Source organism: Orcinus orca, chromosome 3 (assembly GCF_937001465.1).
Source record: "Orcinus orca chromosome 3, mOrcOrc1.1, whole genome shotgun sequence".
Classification (NCBI taxonomy): domain Eukaryota; kingdom Metazoa; phylum Chordata; class Mammalia; order Artiodactyla; family Delphinidae; genus Orcinus; species Orcinus orca.
This window is the reverse complement of record NC_064561.1, coordinates 94,049,178-94,071,412: the sequence shown is the minus strand read 5'-3', so window position 1 is coordinate 94,071,412 and position 22,235 is coordinate 94,049,178. Positions and strand designations below refer to the sequence as shown.

Genomic DNA, 22,235 nt, shown 5'->3' with positions numbered 1-22,235 from the left:
ATTTTTTGACTGTTTCAAGTGGGATTTATCTGTAACAATGGGGCATCTCACAAATGACTGAGAATGGAAAATAAATGCCTTTTTCTATAATGAAGGCACTTTTATGGTTCCTTTGGGGGTGGTACCTTTCTCTAAGAGAATTTATTTGGCTTCAGTTGTTAGAGAGTATTTAACAAGAATGGGGTTTTGTGGAGTTTTGGGTCTTGCTTTTTGCTATTGTTAAATCATAAAAATGTGGGTGGTTTTAGAGTAAAACGCCTTTTAACCTTTTTACTCCGAGCACATGATATGTCCTACAAGTTAAATAGATCACTTAAAGATCTTTTGGTATAAGAATTTTAATGGAAAGCAAAAAGCATAATTATGCGGTCAAGCAGAGTAGTATGGTCTCTTAATTTACTGTCAAATTGCTTTAAAAGTTTTAATTAACATAATTAAGTAGAGTAACTGATAAGATATATCACTTTATGTATTTTTATATGTATTCTCTCCTTGAGTCACCGCATTTTCAACAGGAGGCTTTCAATTTAATTACCGCCTCTACTGTTGGCCAGGTGTGAGGCACAAATCATATCAATGTAGATAAGTGCCGCCACAAGCTAAATTGTTTCCACCCTCACCTGAGTTCTCAGTGCTCTTAAGGGATTCCTTCTATTGTAGTCTGTTGGTTTTCAAATATTTTGACTGCCACCCACGTAGAGAACATTTTACATCATGATTCAGTATACACATAAGCATATATTATATTAACTTATTATATACAATGATTGTCTTTACGGTATGAATAGTACTCTGATTTTTTAAAAAATATTGATTTCAGGACCTTTGCAATCAGCTCACTGAAAAACACCAACTTGGCCAACTCAGTCTGCTACTCACCACAGTGGTCATCTGCTATCTTTTCTGCTCTCATATCTGACCACTTCCTTCAATTTTAGCCAATGCCCTGGCCCCCTGCTTTACAGTGAGAGAGCCCCTGAGTTGTGGTTCCTCAGCTTGTCACCAAGCTGCAAGTTTCTGCACTGGTACCATCCATTCATCTGTCCTCTCTCCCTCCCTTCATGGAAGAGGTTTCTTTTCTCCACACGTGCTCTAGATAGGTATCGCTGTTTGAACTCTGGTCCCACATACGATGCTGGGCCAGGGTGACTGGCAGTCGTGCCTGGAGTGTATGCCAAATGCCCGTGAACCTTAAAACTGAACATGCTCAGCCCCAGAAATCCCCAGCTGCTTATGTATCTTGATACCACAAACTTCTGGTAATCTCCACTAACAAGATAGAAAGGATGAGGCAAAAAGAGGTGAGTTTGTGACAACCACTGGTGCCCCCAGATATGGGAGGAGGGGTAATGGAGCATGATAAGCTCCTGCTAGGTTTCACCTCCTGCTGCAAAGATGTGAATTGAAATTAGACAACTTGGAGAAATCAAGGGAGGTTGTCATCTGGCTTTCACAATGATATGCTTTTGCTTTTACTAGCATTTTCTGCAAAATAAGCAGAAAGCTGGTATGGTGTAGAAATAAAGCAAAAATTGGCATTATCCCCAGTTTGAAGGCCACAGTGACTCTCTTCTCAGATTTGAGGCAACACTGAGTGTCTGTGTCACGTTGGAAGAGTGAGTGGCAGTGTTTGCAGGAATCGTACTTAAACTGTGTGACTGACCGTTGGAATTCTGTTTGAATATCTCAAACCTGTGCCTCCCCTAAGTTGTTTTTTTTTTTTTTTTGCGGTACGCGGGCCTCTCACTGCCGTGGCCTCTACCGCCGCGGAGCACAGGCTCCAGACGCGCAGGCTCAGCGGCCATGGCTCACGGGCCCAGCCGCTCCGCGGCATGTGGGATCTTCCCGGACCGGGGCACGAACCCGTGTCCCCTGCATTGGCAGGCAGACTCTCAACCACTGAGCCACCAGGGAAGCCCCTCCCCTAAGTTCTTAATTTCAGTCTGCCTACATGTGCAGGTAGACAGCTTCCTCGAACCTGAACTTCAGGTTCCTTACCTGTGCCATGTTATGTCTTGCCGCTAGACCTTTGCATGCGCTGTTCCCTGTGTTAGCAGAACCCATCCCAACTATATCTTATTTTTCTTTTTTTTAGGACTCAGGCCCTGACCCCCCCACCCCGCCCAAGTCCCTGTTCTTTACTTCCCCAGTACTCTCTAATTTCCCCTCCCTAGGACTCAGTATAGTATGTTGTAATAGTTTGGTGACTCTTCCCTGTCTGAATCCTTCCTTTACCCTCTGGCCTCAGTAAACATAAGCCCTTTGAGGGCAGGTACTCTCTGATTTTCTGGAATATCCACAACACCTGGCATAGCATCTGACCTAGAAGGTGCTTGTTTAATAGTATTAAATGACCAAAATAAGCAGTGCTAGGATGAGGATGGGCTTTGATTCAATTAGTATGGTGGGATGTAGCTGCCTCTTGCATGGAAACTGGGGAGAACCAGGAATAATTCCACTAAGGAGAGTAACGTTGGCACAGCTGAACAACATTGCTGGTTTCTTTTGAATTAGAACCTTCCATAGGGATTCAGTTTACTTGGGGTGCGGTGAATTCCCAGAACAACAGACACACCCAGTTTAAAATATAAATTCATTCAAGGCAAATATTATTTTGGCTTATCTGTGCTATTATTCAGTGAATAACTAAGAGTTTACTGAATAAAATGTTGGTGTAGCTGAATCAGACCAAACAAGCACTCTTGCATTTTAGAGTTTACTATGTTTGAAATATTGCTAGATTGGCCTAAATTACTTCCTTTACGATCGTTGTATAACACAATCCCATACTCTCACAGTATTCTATGTGTTTGTAAACTCTCTGCCCCATTTTCCTGGGGCCCATGAGGGCAAAGGCAGTGTCTCGTTAGGCTTGTTATGTGTTCCGTGTTCAGCGCAGAAATTAGCCTGTGGTTGGGGCCAAGTAAGTGTTTAAATGAAAGCTGTGGGACCCTCCGCAACATCCTGTTCCTCCTGAAGCTGAAGGTAAAAGATTTGGTCATTGATTGTGGCTCTTTTTTCCTCTGGAGCAAAGTGCAAAGAAAGAGGATATGTACTGGGTTGGCCAAAAATTTCGTTCGGTTAATGAATATGTGCTTCAATAAAATTCTTGGTGAAAATGAAAAATGTCTTATTTTTACTTAAAACCAACTGAACTTTTTGGCCAACCCAGTGTTAGCTCTTGCTTGCTTGCAAGAAAGGGAAACCCAACTCAAACCCGGTGTCATTAAAAACAGGAAATTGATTTGTTTCAGTTAGGAATGTGTTCCCCAACAACAACAAATGTGCAACTAACATCTTAAACAGATGGGATTAGTTTTCTCTTGTAGCAAGAAGCCTGAAGGAAGTCCATCCAAGGCAGGTCGAGCCACTCATGGAAATCATTTCAAACCTTCTACAGTCCTGCCCCACCATTCTTAATATGTGCTTTTCATCCTCAGTCACAAAGTGGCAGAAAAAACAGGGAATGGAAAAGCTCACGGCTTTCTCTTTAGCAAGTCTTGGCCTTCCTATCCTACAGGCAACCATCCCAAGAACTTTGGTGGCTCACATTTCCTTGGCTGTAATTATGGTCAGATTGCAAAAGGGGTTGGGAAATCAAGGGTGGGGAATGGGGATTTACTTAGTCAACTAACAGTGTCTTTCACACTCTTACACTGGGAAAATGCAAGGAGGTGGTTTTCTTTTTTTCTTGGTTGGATCCAGAGGCTCAGATACCTCTCTTAAAGTGGTATTCAAAAATATGAATGGATCATAAAGATGGAATCCTATGTTACTAACTAAGTGTAGCCTACTTAAATGAAGATGTTCTGAGCATCTAAGTAAAATTCTTACTTTATGTGTGGTCGTTTGCTTAGGATCATGGCTCGCTTTTGTTTGCTTCATGTATGGACCACAGTATTCTTGTACAGCCTTGTTCTTTCTGGGCTTTCTAATGGCCTGTTTTCTCATTAGGAGAAGTAACATGTATTCTCTTTCTCTCAACACTATAATTTACTCTCTTAATAAACAACTTTTTTGAATGCTTTATTATGAACTAACTGCTTTCTAGATGTGCTTACACAGCTGTCATCCTGAAATTTCTTTTTTTTTAAAAATTCTTAGACTAGTTCTGCTTTTTCTTGGAGCTCTGTGTTTCTTAGACTTATTTTTAATTTTTCTTGAGTATATTTTGAAAGTTTTCAGAAAGAGTGCATGGCAAGCATACTTTGAACCCATGCTTATCTGCCCTCATACTTAACTGGTAATTTGGCTGGGTATGAAAATCTAAGTGCAAAATATTCTTCCCTCAGTATTTGAAAGGAATTTCTTTCTAGCAGTCAACATTACTGAGTCTGTGCCTTCATATAAACCTTTCTTTGGAAATTTAGAATTTTCTTTCTAAAGAAAGTTTTCTTCTTGATTGTGTGACCTTTCATGAGAATCTATTTTTTCTCAGCTGTTCTGCTCACCACCTGTGGGGCTTCTCATCTGAAGACTTGTGTTCTTCACTGTCTTCTCTTGTGTTTTTTTTTGGGGGGGGGGTGTTGGGGGCTAAATTCAATAGATTGATATCAGACCTCCTGGATTAACTCTTATACTGCCTATCAAACGTTCTGTCTTCTCTTCTTCCTCCTCCCCCACCCCACCCTCCCAGTTTACCGGGAATTTCATCTACCCTTTTATCTCAGCCCTTCTATTGAATTTTTAACTTCTTAAATCCAATTTTAATTTCAATATGTGATTTTCCTTTCCATAATAAGGTTTTTGTTTCAGGTATGTATTCTGTGCTTCCTAGTATCTTTGACTATACTCAGATTTTTTCCCCCCTTAAATTCTCTTCTGCTTCATGAATTACTATCTCTGTTTTCTGTGGGATTGGTTCTGTTTGTTTTATACTAGTCTTTCTTTTGTTCCTTTAGCTTTCCTCAAATCTGATGATCCTTGATTACCTATCCAGATTCATAAAAGAAGGCCTAGGATGATTGTTCTAGAGAGCTGATTTAATTTCCCTCCTCCTACAAACAGCTGCTGCCCCTGCTCACCTTTCCCTTCATTGGGAGAGCCCACTGCGTTCTGAAACTGAAGGTGCAGGATGTGAAAGAGCAGGTTTCCCTTGAGGGTGTGTCAAGGTGCGACCAGCAGGACAAGTTGAGGTTCCCTCAGTGCCAGAGGAGAGGCCCCTGCTGAGGGATGCCAACCCCTTGCCGCCTTTGGAGAGTAGATGTCTGACTTCAGGCCTGGGGAGGACACTGTGCTGCCCTCACAGGCTGGGGGAAAGGGGAGCTCGGGCTGTGCCACCCGTTCTGAGACAGACGCCCCTTCCAGTGTCTACACTACTAATTTCACCTTCCTACCATCTTCCACCTCCGCTCTTGCCTTCACCTGGATGTGTCCCAAGCTCAGCTGTGGTTTATTTCTCAATCTTCTCTCATCTCACTTAAAAAAATCTTTAGCCCATGGATGTACCTCAGTGGGTTGTGATGAAGAGATGTCTTGCTTCTCAATCTAGAGTTCCTGCAGCAATACAGTTTTTTAAACTTATATATGTATGCATATATATATTATATGTGTATATATATATTTTATATGTATATATATATATTTTTTATATATATATATATATATATTTTTTTAAAGAAGAAATAAGGGAACTTTGAGCCAAACTGAGGATTATAACCCAGGAGATAGATTCTCAGAAAGCTCTGAGAACTGTTCCACCTGTTAGCAGTAGAAGACACAATCATACACATTTTCCAGACAAAGGATCAAACATCAGAATGAGATACTAATATTTAACGTCATAAAACTTACTATATTTTTGAGAAAGTGAGACTCACATGGTGAGAAAAATTCTTCAAAAAGTATGGAAGGAGACGCAGGGGAAAACAAGCCTTCCTCAAACTCAGGCTCCCGATTCTCTAAGCCCCCCTCCCAGCGGCAACCACTGTCAGCAGTTTCCTGCATACTTCCAGAGAATTTACCACGTGGACATTGAGGAAAATTCACTTCGGTAGTTGTGTGTAGAAGGGGCTAGGGTTGGAGTGAGGTAGGAAGAGAGAGAAACTGGAGTCTGGGGGAGCCTTGGTGCCATTAGTGGTTTAAGCCATGGCTAAGGGTCTGCACTGAGGCCATGGGCTGGGAATGAGGGGTGAGACAATGAGAATTCCAGAAGGAGTTACAGGATCCAGCCACTGCTTTGGTGTTGGCAAGATGTCAGGGGAGGCCGGAGTAAATGGGGGAATTGGGTTAGGGAGAAAACAGAGTAAGCCTCCAGGTCGATCTGGTAGTGGACAGAGGGTGGGGTTTTATTTGCATTAACCCAGTGACTTTACAGAGAAAGTGAATGCTTCATTTGTCTCCGATGTCCATAAAACCTTAATAATTGGCTGTCTCTGCTCATGTTCCTATTGCTTTTACACATTCCCTCAGGCCACTGGAGGATTTGAGACTAACACTCAAAAGTAATTTTAACAGTAGCATCGAATATGCATTATTCTCTCTTCCCGTAGCATGGAATATGCATTATTCCCTCTTCCCTCTTCCCTCTGCCAACTGGCAACCAAGTCTAGCCCGTGGGCATAGTCACTCAGGCACAGTGTTTTGTCTTCTACTTGAGTTAACATTTTACAAAGCTGAGACCTCCCCTAACCCTGGTTGCATGGTTTCTCCTGAGGAAGAGGAAGATCTGGCTGCACTGAGATGGTCTTCCTCACTGTAGTAACTGGCCAAGCCTGAAGAGCTGCAGCCCTTGTAGGCAGGCCATACCTTCTCCGCTGGGCACAGGTCTTGTGACTCACTCAGTTACCTGCCAGGACCCCGCAGCTCTCCATTAGTCATCCAGGCTATTAGAGACCCCACTGCCAAGGATTCCAAACTATCAGAGCAGCTGTTGCTATCTTAAGGTTTTTCTTAGTACACTCTCTGTTGGCACTTTTTTTCCAAGCATAAACAAATGGGATAACGTGGAAATTTAAATTCTAAAAGGTTGGAATCTAACCTAGGCAATGCTTGATCTTTTGTTTAAAAAGAAAAATGCAGGCCGTACTGATTAAAAGTTATTAAAAAGAATACCTTTTGGCTTGGCCATACTTAAGTAAATATTCCTGATGATGTGGTCACCACAGCTGCCATTCACAAAGGCAACGAGGTGACAACTAGAAATCTTCTGAGGTTCATAAGCTAAGAGACTGGATAACTTTATTTTCCTCTGGCCAATAGCGACGTGTTAACATGCAGGAAAGGAGAGCTGAATAAAGCAGTTTTGATTGTATTGTTGAGGGAGTACCCTAAGAAATCCTTCCGGATAAAATCTCTGCCTCTTAAGCCAATAAGGAAAAGGTATATATCCCTTGTGCGACATAACACTTGGAACAAAAATCATCAGTTGAGATAGTTTATTGAAGTGATGTGCCCTAAATTTACCTGTTTGTGGGGCCATGTTTTTTTTCTAAGCCCATCCTAGGGAGTTCCCTTTGTGCATGTAGGTTGACCTTGGACTAACCCCAAGATTTCCAGTCACCAAAACGTAGGAAGTAGAAGGAGTAGTATTACATGTGTTTGGAATCTAGCCCATTAGAAAAAGGCACATGCATTTTCCAGTGTTGGCCGTCTTTGTCTTCAGTTTTGAATCACTCACTGACCATTTGATCCGAATTCCCCACACCGCTTACATAAACAATTCCATGTACTCCTCAGGAAGTGTGACATAACTTTGTGATTGATGTTTGGATTCCAATAGCAAGAACACAAGATGACAGACTTGTGTTAGTTTAGAAAGGTCCATGTCTCAGTGTGTAAAAGAACAGAGGTCGGGAGGCAGTGTGCTGGTAGCAGGGCGAATTGGGATGGCGACCCAAGGAGCGTGGGCTCTAATCGCAGCACTGTCTGTGTCCTGCTGTGTGACCACTGAGCAGATTTCCTCTACATCCCTGTTTCCTTTCATGTAAACTAAGGAGGTTGAACTGTTGATCTTCAAGGCAGCATTTCCATCTCCGACACTCGAGCAGTCATTGACTCTCCTGCGGAAAGGGCTCCTCCCTGTCTCTCGGTTGGACTCTTCTTCTTGATAAAATGACCTGATGGGGGCTTCCCTGGTGGTGCAATGGTTGAGAGTCCGCCTGCCGATACAGGGGACACGGGTTCGCGCCCCGGTCCGGGAAAATCCCACATGCCGCGGAGCGGCTGGGCCCGTGAGCCATGGCCGCTGAGCCTGCGTGTCCGGAGCCTATGCTCCGCAACGGGAGAGGCCATGGCGGTGAGAGGCCCACGTACCGCAAAAAACAAACAAACAAAAAATGACCTGATGTCTTGTGTCACTTAGGACACTTGGCGAGTCCTCACTGACCGCCTTCCACTCCTCTGTATGCTGCGCATCTGGAGACACTATGGGAAGCAAGACTGGCTTTATAGGGAGACAGTCTTTTCTGTCTGGGTTTCAGAATGCCAGGGAAGTTCTGTTCCTTCTGGAGGTTTCTTATTTTTTGCTAGGGATTCCTGAAATTCTACAATATTTCTTTTTTCTTTAACCAGTTTTGTTTTCCTTCTTAAAGACTGTGTTTTGGAGTGTGAAGAGGCTAGTAACATCACAGAGGATTGGTTTAGCAAGTGGCAAAACCAAAGGATTATGGGTAGACAGTGACACCAGAATAAGGCACAGTGGGTAAGAGGGCCTGAAGGTCATCTTCATCCATCTGATAAACGTGTCCAGACTGGCTCTGGTTGAGCAGGACTGAAAGGGAGAGGAAGCATGCCGCTCTGCATAGCTCTGCTTCCTGCCCTTGAAACCCAACAGAGGCAGGTGTGTTCTACATGCCCCTAACACAGAAGTGCAGAGACATCCAGATCTACCTGAGCACATTGGTGGGGTGAACCAGAAGGAAGGGAGAAGATACACAGGAGAGGAAATAACTAATGGAACAGCAGCAGGGCGGAGGCTGGAAAGAATGGGGTTGGAATGTAAGTAGAGGGTAAGGGCTTGCCAGATGTGAAAGGAAATCTCGTCATCACCGAAAGCTATGAAGGAAAAGAATGAGTTAGTATACAGCTTGGACGCTGGGGAGATGGGGCCGTGAGGAATTGTTTTTTTTTCTGACTTGTCCTCAGGCATGTAGGGAAGTCTTACTGTCCTCATCTCTCCCCTGACTTCCTGATCTTTCTGTGTTTCATTTGATTCTAAGTGGATCTTTATGTTGTTGGGATTGGCATTTGAAGGAGAATAATTGTTGTAGAGTAAACAACAGGGATTCGGCTTTGCTCTCCATCAGCTCATCGTTTCCTTTCTGAGGCAGCAGAGGAGAGAGTGGTGTTCAGTCAGGCATTTACACGAGAGAGATTGCTGCCTGTGCGCCAAGCACCAGACAACGTTGCTCTGTCCTGCTCCTGGTGCAGAAAATTTTTTTTAAAATCAGAACCTCACTATTACCGTGGGATAGCATGGTGACAGTACCTTTACTATGGTAAATGTATTGGACCAAGAAGATGTGACCTATGTCCCGTTAGTGTTTAGAAGACCACCAGGGTTTCCACACTAAGGAAATTGCAGAAGCAGCCGGATCATTTCTTACACTGTCCTCATATATCAGCTTCGCTTAGGTATAAAATTTATATTTACTGAAGCAGTGAGGCAGTGGTAACACATGAGAAAACGTAGTACTGCGCTTGGTCTGATTCACATCCTCCAGGGTGACTCTAATCTCTAGCTGCCTGTTGAAAGCAAGAAGATGCAAGCCAGGGTTAGCACCCTCTGTTGGGTTCCTGGCTTCATTGTAAATACAGTGAAGTGTCTCGTTGAGATGGGTAGAACCCAAAAAAGGGAAAGAAGTTGTGTCTTTCATTAAAGACTTTTCAAAGACAGCCTCTAACACAGAGCCCCAGCATCTTAGAATGTTAAGGCTGGAAATGTCAGGTATCAGTGATGCCTAATCGTATTTTCCAGGTGAGAAAACAGGCTCGAAAGACCTGTCCTTGTCCAAGGTTACACAGTACCTGGTGGAGAAGAGCACAGTGACTAAGGGTGCAGATGAGGGCAGCCTGACAGCCTGGGACCCGTGGGTCTACCATGCATTAGCTTGTGACCTTGGACAAGTTCCTGAACCTCTCAGTGCCTCAGTTTCTACATTTAAAAAATGGGACTGGGCTTCCCTGGTGGTGCAGTGGTTGAGAGTCCGCCCACCGATGCAGGCGACACGGGTTTGTGCCCCGGTCCGGGAAGATCCCACATGCCGCGGAGCGGCTGGGCCCCTGAGCCATGGCCGCTGAGCCTGCGCGTCCAGAGCCTGTGCTCCGCAACGGGAGAGGCCACAGCAGTGAGAGGCCCGCGTACAGCAAAAAAAAAAAAAAAAAAAAAAAGGGACTAATAGGACTCACTTTGCAGACCTGTTGTAGGGGCAGAGTTCATTAACACAGGTCAAACGCGGAGCACAGTGCAGGGCCCGTGTTTCATGCTCAGCACCGGGGAGCTGGTATCACTGTTAAATCTCTGGTTTCTGGAATCACGGTGCACAGAGCCTTCTGTTATCTCACTGCCTTTTAGATTTTGCTGTTTTACTTCTTACTCACAAATAATCAATGTAGATTATTCATATTCCCATGTCTCTTTTTGTTTCATTGCTTACCAACGGCTTTCTTACTTTTTCTTCTAATATCCATGATCTTCTAATCACCTCGTCCAGTGTGTTTTCTCTTGTGTCCATTGACTTTGATTACCTGGGCATTTAGTGCTATCATGAAGCTCCCTCCTGCCTTTCGTCCTTTGCCTCCTCCTGAGGCTCTTCCTTGTCTGTTCCCTTCCCTGACTTCTCCTGCTTCTTCCTGCCCCCTGACAATGGCCTGCCCCACAGGCTGAGCTCTGGGACTCCTTGCATGACTCAGTCACCCTCAGGGTTTGGCTCTTCTGTATGACACCCAACAGTATGCTTCCTGGTGTCTTTCCAGAGCTTTGGTTCAGCATTTGACATCGCGCTCTCTGGTCGGGGAGACACCATCCTCTCGTATCTGTACCTGAGGATCTGGAGCCTAATTCGATTCCTCCATCTCCTTTCCTGCCCGCATCCAGTTGATGGCCAAATCCCATTGACCTTTCTTTGAGGAAGAAAGGTCCTTCCTTCCTCTGCTTACCAGTCCCCACCTTCTCATACCTGAACTCCTCTCCCCAGGTTCCCTGACTCTAGTCTTTCTTCAGTCTATCTTGCACTGTATTTCCAGAGTTATTCTCCTAAAAGGCTGCCTTGTACACATCACTTTTATTTTTACTAAAACTTCAATCTGTACCAACAGACATCTTTACAGCCAGTCTGATGAATACAGGCCAAATTTCATAGCTTGGCACTGAAGGCTTTCTGTAGTTTTTCTCCTTCCTTCTCGTCTCTGTTCACATTGTTCTCTGTTGTCTTAGATGTATCATGAGTCATTCCAACATCTATCTGTGTGTGCTGGGGATGGGACTGTACCCGCATTTCCCTTCCCCACTTAGAGTGGTCTCCTCTGGCCCTCACCTGTTCTTTACTCTTTCTCCACCAAAGCCTTCCTCTGCTGGCCCTGCCCGTTGGCAAAGCTTCCCTCTTTGGATTCCTGTAGGATTTTTCACTGACCATATTATCAGCTGTGTTTTCATGTGTCCGCCCAGTTGTAAACTGCTCCAGGGCAAGGGTCATGTCTTAAGACTCCATCTCCAATGTCCAGCATCTTCTTCATCATACCATTTCAGAACAAAGGTAGAAAGAATGGGTTCCATAATGGACTGAACAATGAACCAAGTGGAGAAAACTGGGTTAGGATCTTACTTCCGCCTCTACAAGCACAGAGAACCTGGCCATATCTCCTCATCTCTCTGGGCCTCCATTTCTGCGTACTTAACTACGAAGGGAGCTGAAGCCATTTCTCAGGTCCTAAACCTAATGTTATATGAACGACTCCAGGGATTGGATTTGGAAACGATATCTGCACTGCAGTCTCCGCTTCCCTGTTATGATTAAGAAGGAGAATAGAGTGGTTTACAGAAGCAATGTGTAACTTAATAAAGACAGGATGGAGAGTTCACAAATAAAGTGGAAGGATTTTTCCTTAAACACAATCACAAAAAGTGATGAGACAACTTTTGGGGGAAAAAAAAAAATTATGAAGAGCTCACAACTGGAAACAAAAGACAGTATCTCCTCCTAGGATTCATTTACTTGGCTATCAGCCTCTGTCTGTGTCCTAAATAGGATTAGCTGCCACTTCTTTCCATTCCTCCGAATTCCTGGTTGAACTGGCAAGTAGCATGTACTTAGCAAAGTCATCACTTGGCCTTCCTGTTCTCCTAAAAATGAAGTCCCCCTCTTCTTCCCCACGCCACCCCTCAATCTGGAAGACATAATCTGAGTTCCTTTCAGTTCCATGATATATCACTGCCCTTCTTTCTGCTGGGATAAGCTTTCCCCCTTTATATTTCTCTTCCTCTAAATCAAGATGAGGCTACTTTTCACGAGAAACTGCTTTTGGAAGAATGAATTGACTTCCCACTTATCAATTTTAAAAAATACTTCAATGGGTAGGGATTTCATTGTACTAAATCTCTGATTAGGGGCAGGCAAGCAGAAACGTAACTGTCTCTGGAACTCTAAAACTTCTAGAATCTGAGTTGCTACACAGAGTCTCAAAATTCTGGCTACATGCTTTTTCCCTGCCATTGTTTATCAATTCTCTTCTAGAAAACCATCTTCTATAACTGAATCCACATGTCTCTCTTTTCTACAGAAACTTCATTCTTTTTCGTTCCCCATCTTCGCCTCGGGAAATATTTTTGGTTAGGACTGTATCTCAAAGCCTTTCTAACAAGATCTTTTTCTAAAACCTCTGAAGTAATACTGCTCTCCTTGGCCCCCATGTCATCGTGAAGCCCAGACATCCAGACGTTTTCTGATCCCATTAGATGTTGATTACATTGTTGGCCCTTACTCCTAGTGACTTTTTTTTTCCTTTCAAAGTGGCAGTTGCTGTGATTGAATGGGTTTTAAATTGTCTCAGTAGGAGTTTTTTATGGCTTGGATCTCTTTGGATTTTCCATCTTTTGGGGGAGGGGATTAAAATAAAACTATGAGGTTTGTCAGACATGTGTTACTGAAACTGAGAGGCTGCACGTCCCCTAGGAAGGTTGCAGCGTGATGACACAACTTCAACGTTAATCGCTAGGAGTCCCGTTTCTTACGCTGAATTCCAAACCAACTTTTACCCTGGTGGTATACTTCTTTTTTTTTTTTTAATAAATTTATTTTAATTTTTGGCAGCGTTGGGTCTTCGTTGCTGCGCGCGGGCTTTCTCTAGTTGCAGCAAGTGGGGACTACTCTTCGTTGCGGTGTGCGGGCTTCTCATTGCGGTGGCTTCTCTTGTTGTGGAGCACGGGCTCTAGGTGCGCGGGCTTCAGTAGTTGTGGCACGTGGGCTCAGTAGTTGTGGCTCGAGGGCTCTAGAGTGCAGGCTCAGCAGCTGTGGCGCACGGGCTTAGTTGCTCTGCGGCATATGGGATCTTCCCGGACCAGGGCTTGAACCCGTGTCCCCTGAATTGGCAGGCGGATTCTTAACCACTGCGCCATACCCTGGTGATATACTTCTTATAGGCTTTATGTCCTTGATTGCTCCAAAGATATTGTGGCAAAGACTGTATTCCACTCTGCTAACCTTTCTCTGACTAGTTGGATGGCCGATGGCTTCAGCACATTTAATTTAATCAACTTAAAATGTTCAGTTGGGTGAAAAAAAAGAAACCAGATGACTTGGACAACACAAAAAAGAGGAAATAAGATATTTCTGTGGTTCACTTCTCAAGGGTCTTTGGGTTGAACCTCCATGGAAAAAAATATTTTTATGTGCTTTCCAGAAGCAAGAGCTACCCAGATGATTTAATCCAGCAAGTCTGTATAATTTTTTTCTAACCCATGTTGACTAATTGATACTAATTTTTGTATACTTGTGGGCAACATTGCTGGTGGAACAACAAAGGAAAACTCAGATTTTTATCTGACACATTTATTGTCACAGTGGACTTAAATTTTGTACATACTTAGGGAGTGTTTTACTGATAAGAATATATAGGTGTGGTGTTTGGGGATAGCAGTAAAGTGAAACATTATTTTCCTAATTACTTTAGGGAGGCATCTCTTCCCGTTGTTGAGCTATCTATACTACTAACCTCCAAGAGGCAGAACTCAGTAAATTCACTTAGTGAAATCCTTTCTCCAGCGAGAGAGTGGTTATGGATTTGCACTAATTTTGTTTCCTTCCTTTTGGAGTCTGACATTTTATCTTTCTGACTAAGTAAATTCTCAGTCACAAGAGATATTCCTAGTAGCTAAATTTATTTAGAAATGTTATTTAAGGCTTTTTTCTTTTTTTAAGCTGACACATCTAAAGTTTCGAAATGTATAGGCTAAACTTCAGAGCAGATGTTTAATGCATTCTCTCTCCAATTCCAGAGATTATATCAAGTATTATATAATGTGGAGTGTTTCCTCCATTTACTCAAAGTGTAACTATTGGAAGATCAAAATACATTTAGTTTATTCCTATAGGCTTTAGTATTTAAGTCTACTTGCAGATCACTTATCTGTGGGTATTTATTTTGTTTATAGTTCATGGAAACATAGATGATTCCATGTGTTGTTAGAAATATATCAGCAACTGAGGCCAACAATCATAATCACATTACATACATAATTTGGGAGTCACAGAGGCATGTTCCCATTTGGATATTTGTTTATTAGATAAGCCAGATGTGTCAATCAATTATTTAGATAATTTCAATATTTCCATATATACTATCCAAAGAAACATCTTAACCAGATGTTTATATGTTTACTTTGCTTACACAGTAGAAGGGGATCCTGGTACGTGCTCACCATTGCTGGGTATTTCGTGTTCTAATCCACTGCAAAGCATCGTGTAGAGAACTCACATGTGGGTCGACCTGGGTGTTGAATGGGTGGGAGAGCCTGAAGCAAGGAAAGGAGATAGAGAAATGTAGGATGTGGGGTCTCTTGGCTGCCATATGAGGCGAAGGAAGGACAGCCCTGAGAACTGGGCTTCCAGGAGCCCCACTGCAGGGCCTTGGGTGCCAGGCCGGAGGTTGGTACTCAAGGTTATTCTGTGTCTGTCACAGCTTTGTGGCCATGTGAGTTAATAATTGTTTCTTTTAATACAATAGCATTTTCTTGACCTTTTATATGGGCTGATGATTCCTTAATGGAAATGGGCTGTTGTAACTGCAGTAAAATTCTAGATCATGCCAGTACTTGATACCATCCCATTAAAAAAAGAAAGAAAATGGAAATCGTGGTTAGACAGCCATTTTTAGACCTGGGCTTCTGGAATGTATCGATTGCAAGATGAGGGATACAGAAGGCATGTTGTTATTTTCAGAATTCAGTAGACTACTCGACTGGATGTTTTGGCTTAAATTTGTAAAATGAATAACTGACTAGAAACAAGAGTTTTCCCACGTGGCATCGCACTGTGAACTGGATTTATTTGCTGATCCTAGTCTGAATGGGGAGTGGGAACACCCTCTACCACCGATTCCTGTAGGTGGGTGCGTGTTCACGTCTCTTGGTCCTGTCTGACTCTTGTTACTGGTTTTTGTGAAGTCACAGCTTCACCTCCTCAGTTTCCCATGGCACAGTTTTCTGTTCCTCTTGGTGAGATTGGAGAGAACGCTTTCTCAAGCCCCTCCGTGGGAAGCGCACACTTCCTCAGCCTGTGCAGTCTTAAGCTGTGCCAGTCTGGTGGCGCTTGTCTGTCACGTGCTGCCCTGCCCAGCGCCCTGTTTTTTTTTTTGCGGCACGCGGGCCTCTCACTGTTGTGGCCTCTCCGGTTGCGGAGCACAGGCTCCGGATGCGCAGGCTCAGCGGCCATGGCTCACGGGCCCAGCCGCTCCGCGGCATGCGGGACCTTCCCGGACCCGGGCACGAACCCGCGTCCCCTGCATCAGCAGGCGGACTCCCAACCACTGCGCCACCAGGGAAGCCCCCAGCGCCCTCTTGAAGCGCGGTGCCTGTCAGCTATCTCAGCCAGGTCCAGCCGTGGGACGCCAGTGCACAGAAGGCCCTCAGCGCCCCAGCATTCATCTTCTCCTGCTGCCGTCCAACATGGTGTTAGACTTTGGGGAACCGTTTTATAGAAGAGTCGCTGAATGTGTAGGAAGCAGATTCCTGAGGTCATGTTTTTCTGTTTTTAATTTCTTTTTTTTTAAAATTGGAGTATAGTTGATTTACAATGTTGTGTTAGTTTCTGCTATACAGCAAAGTGAATCAGTTATACACATACATCTGTCCACTCTCTTTTAGATTCTTTTCCCATATAGATTATTGCAGAGTATCAAGTAGAGTTCCCTGTGCTCTCCAGTAGATCCTTATTAGTTATCTATTTTATGTATAGTAGTGTGTGTATGTCATTCCCAATCTCCCAATTTATCCCTCCTCCCACCCCCACCCCCCCCGCCTTTCCCCCTGGTAACCATAAGTTTGTTTTTTTTACATCTGTGACCATTTCTGTTTTGTAAATAAGTTTTTTTGTACCGTTTTTTTAGATTCCACATATAAGTGATATCATATATTTGTCTTTCTCTGACTGACTTACTTCACTCAGTATGGCAATCTCTAGGTCCACCCGTGTTGCTGCAAATGGCATTATTTCGTTCTTTTTTATGGCTGAGTAATATTCCATTGTATATATGTACCACATCTTCTTTATCCATTCCTCTGTCAGTGGGCATTTAGGCTGCTTCCATGTCCTGGCTAATGCTGCAGTGAACATTGGGGGTGCATGTATCTTTTCAAATGACTGTTTTCTCTGGATATGTGCCCGGAAGTAGAGTTACTGGATCATATGGTAGCTCTGTTTTTAGTTTTTTAAGGAACCTCCATACTGTTATCCATAATGGTTGTACCAATTAAATTCCCACCAACAGTGTAGGAGGGTTCCCTTTTCTCTACACCCTCTCCAGCATTTATTGTCCGTAGGTTTTCTTGATGATGGTCATTCTGATCGGTGTGAGGTGATACCTCATGGTAGTTTTGATTTGCATTTCTCTAATAGTAATGTTGAGCATCTTTTCATATGCCTCTTGGCTATCTGTATGTCTTCTTTGGAGAAATGTCTATTTAGATCTTCTGCCCATTTTTTGATTGGGCTGTTAGTTTTTTTGATATTGAGCTTCATGAACTGTTTATATATTTTGGAGATTAATTCCATGTTGGTCGCTTCGTTTGCAAATATTTTCTCCCATTCTGAGTTGTCTTTTCCTTTGCTGTGCAAAAGCTTTTAAGTTTAATTAGGTCCCATTTGTCTATATTTGTTCTTAATTTATTAATAATTCTTAGTAATTCATATCTCCCTCTATTTGTATAACTCTCTAAAAACATGAATGTAAGACAATTTTTGATTCAGTCAATTTTGTCCTTTACTCTGCCTGTCATTTAAAATTTGGTTTGGGAAGGGTCCTTGCTCTGTCAGCATATATGTTGGCTGTCCTTCCTAGAGTGGTGTCATCTAGAAGTTCGAGAACCATGCCATTGACATACTTATCAATAATTTGCGTGAGTGTTGAGTAAGCCAGAATGGATGCCTTGTGACATACCACAGAAGGCCTCTTCCCCAAGTTTAGCCTAGCTGTCTCCTAACACACAGGAAGTCAGATGATATCCTGAAAGAATTTGTTGATGCTCAGAATGTTGTGAATGAATCCAGGTATACAATGCATATTGGTCTACTTGCCAAAGATGGCTGTGGTGGGGGGTGTTAGGTTACTCCTGGTAAGGGGTGAGAGGTCATGGAAGAAATTAAGTGTGGTTTATGAGAGGGAGAGTTTTCCCTTTACACTGTATTATTTGACTTGGTCTGTCTTCTGTTGGAGTAGTTCCTGAAATGTATGTATGGTGCTCTTGGTCCTCTGCTCCTACTTAAAACTGTGAAGAAGCTAATTGGAAGCTCTGTGGAGCAGGGTACACTAGCCAACAGGTGGGCTTTGGAGCCAATTATTTTGCCAACTTGAATGTCTATACAGTAACTGGAGACTTTTTTCTTAGTTTTTCCAGAGAAGATTTCTCTAACTTCCTTCTTTAAGGGTGTCTGCTTCTTACATTTGAAGAAACAAAACTTCGGGAAAGGAAAACAGCAGTTGAATCCCAGAGCTCAGAATGCATAATTTTAAAAATACCCCTTTTTTCCCCCCCCCTCAATCCAAGCCTCACTTGTGTTGCCCATAGTGCCTGAGGTCTGCAGTCCTCATACCCGACTTTGCCCGGGGTTCTCTGTCGTTGAGGGAAGAAGGTCAAGGTTAGAAGACACAGTCCTAGAGCTGTGAAGGGTTAAGGTTGAGACGTGGGGTCCAGTCTCTGTCTAGATAAACTTTCAAACGGTCCCTTCACTTCTAGTCTCACGTCTCACTCCTGTCCTCTGCGGTACACGGTGTCTGCAGGCCTGCGCCTCTTTGGAGTTTTGTGAGAGCAGTTTGTTCTCAGTATCCCCTCTGCAGGTTCTTCAGAGGCTACAGCAGAGTGGGGAAGTTAGCTCAGGGATCGCTCTGCTTTGTCTTCCCAAATTTGTTGAAATGGCTCTTCTGCTGTCTTCCCTCCTATTTCTTGCCCTCACCTTTCTCTTTAGGTCTTTTTTGGGGGAGGGGGCGGGGTGGGCTTTGCCATCATCTGGATGGCTTTGCACAGAAGAGGTGAGTAGGGTGAGTAGTGTATAGTCATTCTGCTACATGTAACCAGCGGCCCGTTATCGTGCTCCAGAGAAAAGGCTGGAAGTTAGTTGAGTTTCTGTACAGTGTTATATCAATATGTCATGTAACTTAAACCCTATTATTATTATGAAATTCAAGATATTCCTACATAATTTCTAAATGATCTGCCGATGTTACTCAGTCTCTGATCCAACAGATTTATAGGGCAAGCAAAGCCCATGGCAGCACGTTGGCACTTGTGTTCCAGAGGCAGCTGGATGTCCCCACGAGCACGTCCCTTGTGGGTCGGGGACTGGAGTCTCCTCCCACCTGACTCTGCGGTGCTCTGAGTTGAATTATTCCCCCTCTAGGACCCAGCTCCTTATTTGTGCATGAGGGCCTGGTCTCTGCAGTGCCTTATAGGTCCGCATTCTGTGACTCCCGGCGCACATGCAGCCAGCTAAGGGGAGGACGGCTTGTGTAAAAGCCACACGCCTCTCCCTCCATGGTCTTCCATCTAGACCTGGAGACCCACAACCACATGGTAACTGAAGTCCCCATGAAATGTCGTTGCTTGCATGTAAAGTGTAGCCTGGGGGACTGCTCCGGTTCTCAGCTCTTCTGGTCCCGAGGCTGTGGCTCCCGGAGAACAGATGCTTGTTGGCTGTAGCGCACACACCCACGTGCTCATGAGATGGCCCGGTTTGCTCTGAGTGAAGTACAGGTTAGAGGACTAGAAACTCTGTTTCAGTTAGCATTCAGCGTTCTACGGGAGGGAAATGTGTTATCCGGGCCATTTCCATTGAAACTACGCTCACTGTAAAAAGTCTCACTGAACTATAAAACAAGCCGTATTAGAGGACGGACGTTCAGTGAAGCTTTATAAACTCGAACATGGGAATCATGGACTGTGTGATGTCCTTACGTCCCATTTTGTTGAACGATCCAGACATATTTACTCCTATAGCCTTATAAACAGATGGTGCATCTGTCATAGGAGGGTCAGTTCAGTACGGTCTGAATTCTAGGTTTATTTCAGTTGCAAGTTGAGGACCTATTCCAAGTTAGCTTAAAACAACAACAACAAAATTAACTCATATAACTTGTAAGTCTATGAGTGACCTTGGCTAGATCCTGAGACCCAGCTGTTAGATTCATACCTGACTCTGCACTTCTGTTCATTGTGCTCGTGCATGTCGAGCTCAGGGAAGGTTCACTTGGGTCAGTTCTGACCCCAGACCAGCCCCTATGGGGAATGGGTATCATGACTGTCCTTGCTCAGGCAGCAGCCCTCTGGCAACCACACAGAAGGGAAAGTTTTCCCCAAAAGGAACAGGATGGGCAGTAACAACAGCTCCTCACCACTCTCTGCTTCATACATGGAAAGTACAGTCACTTGAGAAAGATTAAATTTGCAGAACAGGAAACCAGAAAGGAGCAGGGTTTGGACTTTTTAAAGTAGGCAGAGAGGAGCCATGGGAGGATACAAACAATATAATGAATGACCTGATGGGATTTGTATCTTAAAGCTCAACGTGGGCTCCATGTGGAGAATCAATCAGCTAAACTGAGTTGGAAATAGGAGACCAGGTAATGATCAAAAACTGGTAGCACCTGGCACAGAACCAGAACTCTGTCTTCCATGTTTGGATTTCACCCAGAGAAGAGTTGGCAGCTCGCGGTGGGAAATCTGACAAATGAGAAATGTGTGTGTGACAAATGAGTGTATACACCGTGGTTGACTAAGATGAGCATCCCAGATTGAGGCTCTATCCACACAAGCCATTTCCCAGTGGAGGATTTGCCACAAATGAGCTGCACTTGGATGTATTATTGGACCTTAAGTCCCCATCCGGACTTGACAACTGAGATCCTGTCTAGTTGTGGCTGAGGCCACGTACTGCTTCCTGGGATCATGGTCCCAGGAATCCATGAGTGGTTTCAACAAGTACATCAATCAAACCCCTGAACATGTGTAAGCAGAAGGTCCATTCCACTTGTCAGATTAAGAGGGGGCTGAACTGAAGGAGATTAAGAACCACTGCTTCATGAAAGTCCCCCTGGAGAAATGAAGTAGCCCTGCTTCCTCTCAGAACCCCTTTTCTGGGATTCCAAACTCCCATTACTCAATTTATTTCTGAAAGAGACCCACGGTGTCATGGGATGTTCCAATGACAGATATATTCCTGGGGCTGTCCCACCTGAAACAGGAGACATATTTTTATAAAAAAATCTTGTTATCAGTATGGTAGCAAACAAGAGTAATGCTGGTGTTACTGTTTAAAACTAATGGTCTCCAAACTTCTCTAACAAATAAGTAGTTTGAGTTTTTACAGCTTGTATAGCCAATTTCTGTATATTTAGAAATTAAATACTTTCCCTCCTGTATTAATATTCTGTACCTTATAAAGCACAAACTAGGCATTAAAGGACCAGGTGAGAAATAAACAGATAGATGAATATTCTTTCCATACTTCAGTGAATTGTCACAGTTACCGTATCTTTGAGAACTTTGTTTGAAACTACAAGGATTAAATAGATTTTGCAGAAATACGCCCCAGCCCCTTTCTTGTACTATTTCCCTTGAAAATATGTTTTAAGTTCTAAACAACAGTTTAACAAAAATTGAAACTACAATTTTGTTATAAATTTGAGACCCTGAGTCGTTTCCTGCTGCCACATTGCATCACCTTGAGACTGAGTCAAACCCTGGTAAGGACTGGATCCTGTCCTCACCACACCCCATTGGGAGGGCAAACACTGGCTAATCCCAGGAATTCCTGAATGTGTTGACAATGTTTTCTAATCTCCTGGCTTTGTCTGTACTTTTGAAGTCTTAGCATTAACAGCCTTTGTTTTTGAATTAAAAACAAACAAACAACTACCACCACAAAACCTTAAGGTGGGGAGAAATCTGTGAGCAAAATTTGGTTTCGATTAAGTGACCAGGTTGTTTCTGTTTCAACAGCTTTAGTGAAGAGTTTTTTAAGAAGAGAGAATGTAATGCTGAACTGGGTTTTTCTGTGTGTTATGTTTAACTGCCACCGTAGGAAATAGGGGAAAAAAAAAAGACTGGAATGAAATATACAAAATGCCAATAATAAGTTGTGGAAAGTGATTGCCTAGGTGGCTTTTTTTTCCTCTTTATTCCCCAGTTTTCAGTTATATCAGATATAATTGCTTTGTTTACAAAACAAACAGTTTTCTCCCCCAAATGTTACTGCCATTTCTAAAAGTGCCAAAATTTCATCAGCCTGATTTAAGAATGTCTACATTAGTTGGCAATGATAGGCATTGAAATGTAAATTGATGTTTTACTATGTTTTATATTCTAAACTACCCAGGTGTCCCCACCCCCAAAGCTTTGTAATTCTTGCATTGCCTACTTTTTAAATTTAAGTAACTGTGAAGTTGAGTGTATATTACTGTGACTGCTGCTTATGCCATGTGGGAAGCCAAATACAGCTGCATTCTTGATGTCTGTCTGATGCCGGTCTAACAGCCAGAAATATTTGAACTCTCCATTATTGTTAAAGGAGGGAAAATCCACAAAACACACT

At 43.4% G+C, this 22,235-nt stretch overlaps 1 protein-coding gene across 4 annotated transcripts in view; it reads left to right on the top strand.

Moving 5' to 3' along the window:
* Nucleotides 1–22,235, top strand: part of MCC (MCC regulator of WNT signaling pathway) — a 430,805-nt gene that overhangs the window by 193,878 nt on the left and 214,692 nt on the right. The window contains exon 1 of one of the 4 annotated variants that reach the window (XM_049707488.1): nucleotides 8,790–8,937. The exons of the other annotated variants lie outside the window; for them this stretch is intronic. Within the exon in view, the coding sequence (XP_049563445.1) occupies nucleotides 8,893–8,937 (45 nt within the window). The 5' untranslated portion in view covers nucleotides 8,790–8,892. Of the gene's footprint in view, nucleotides 1–8,789; nucleotides 8,938–22,235 lie in introns of those variants that run through there. 4 annotated transcript variants of the gene reach the window in all.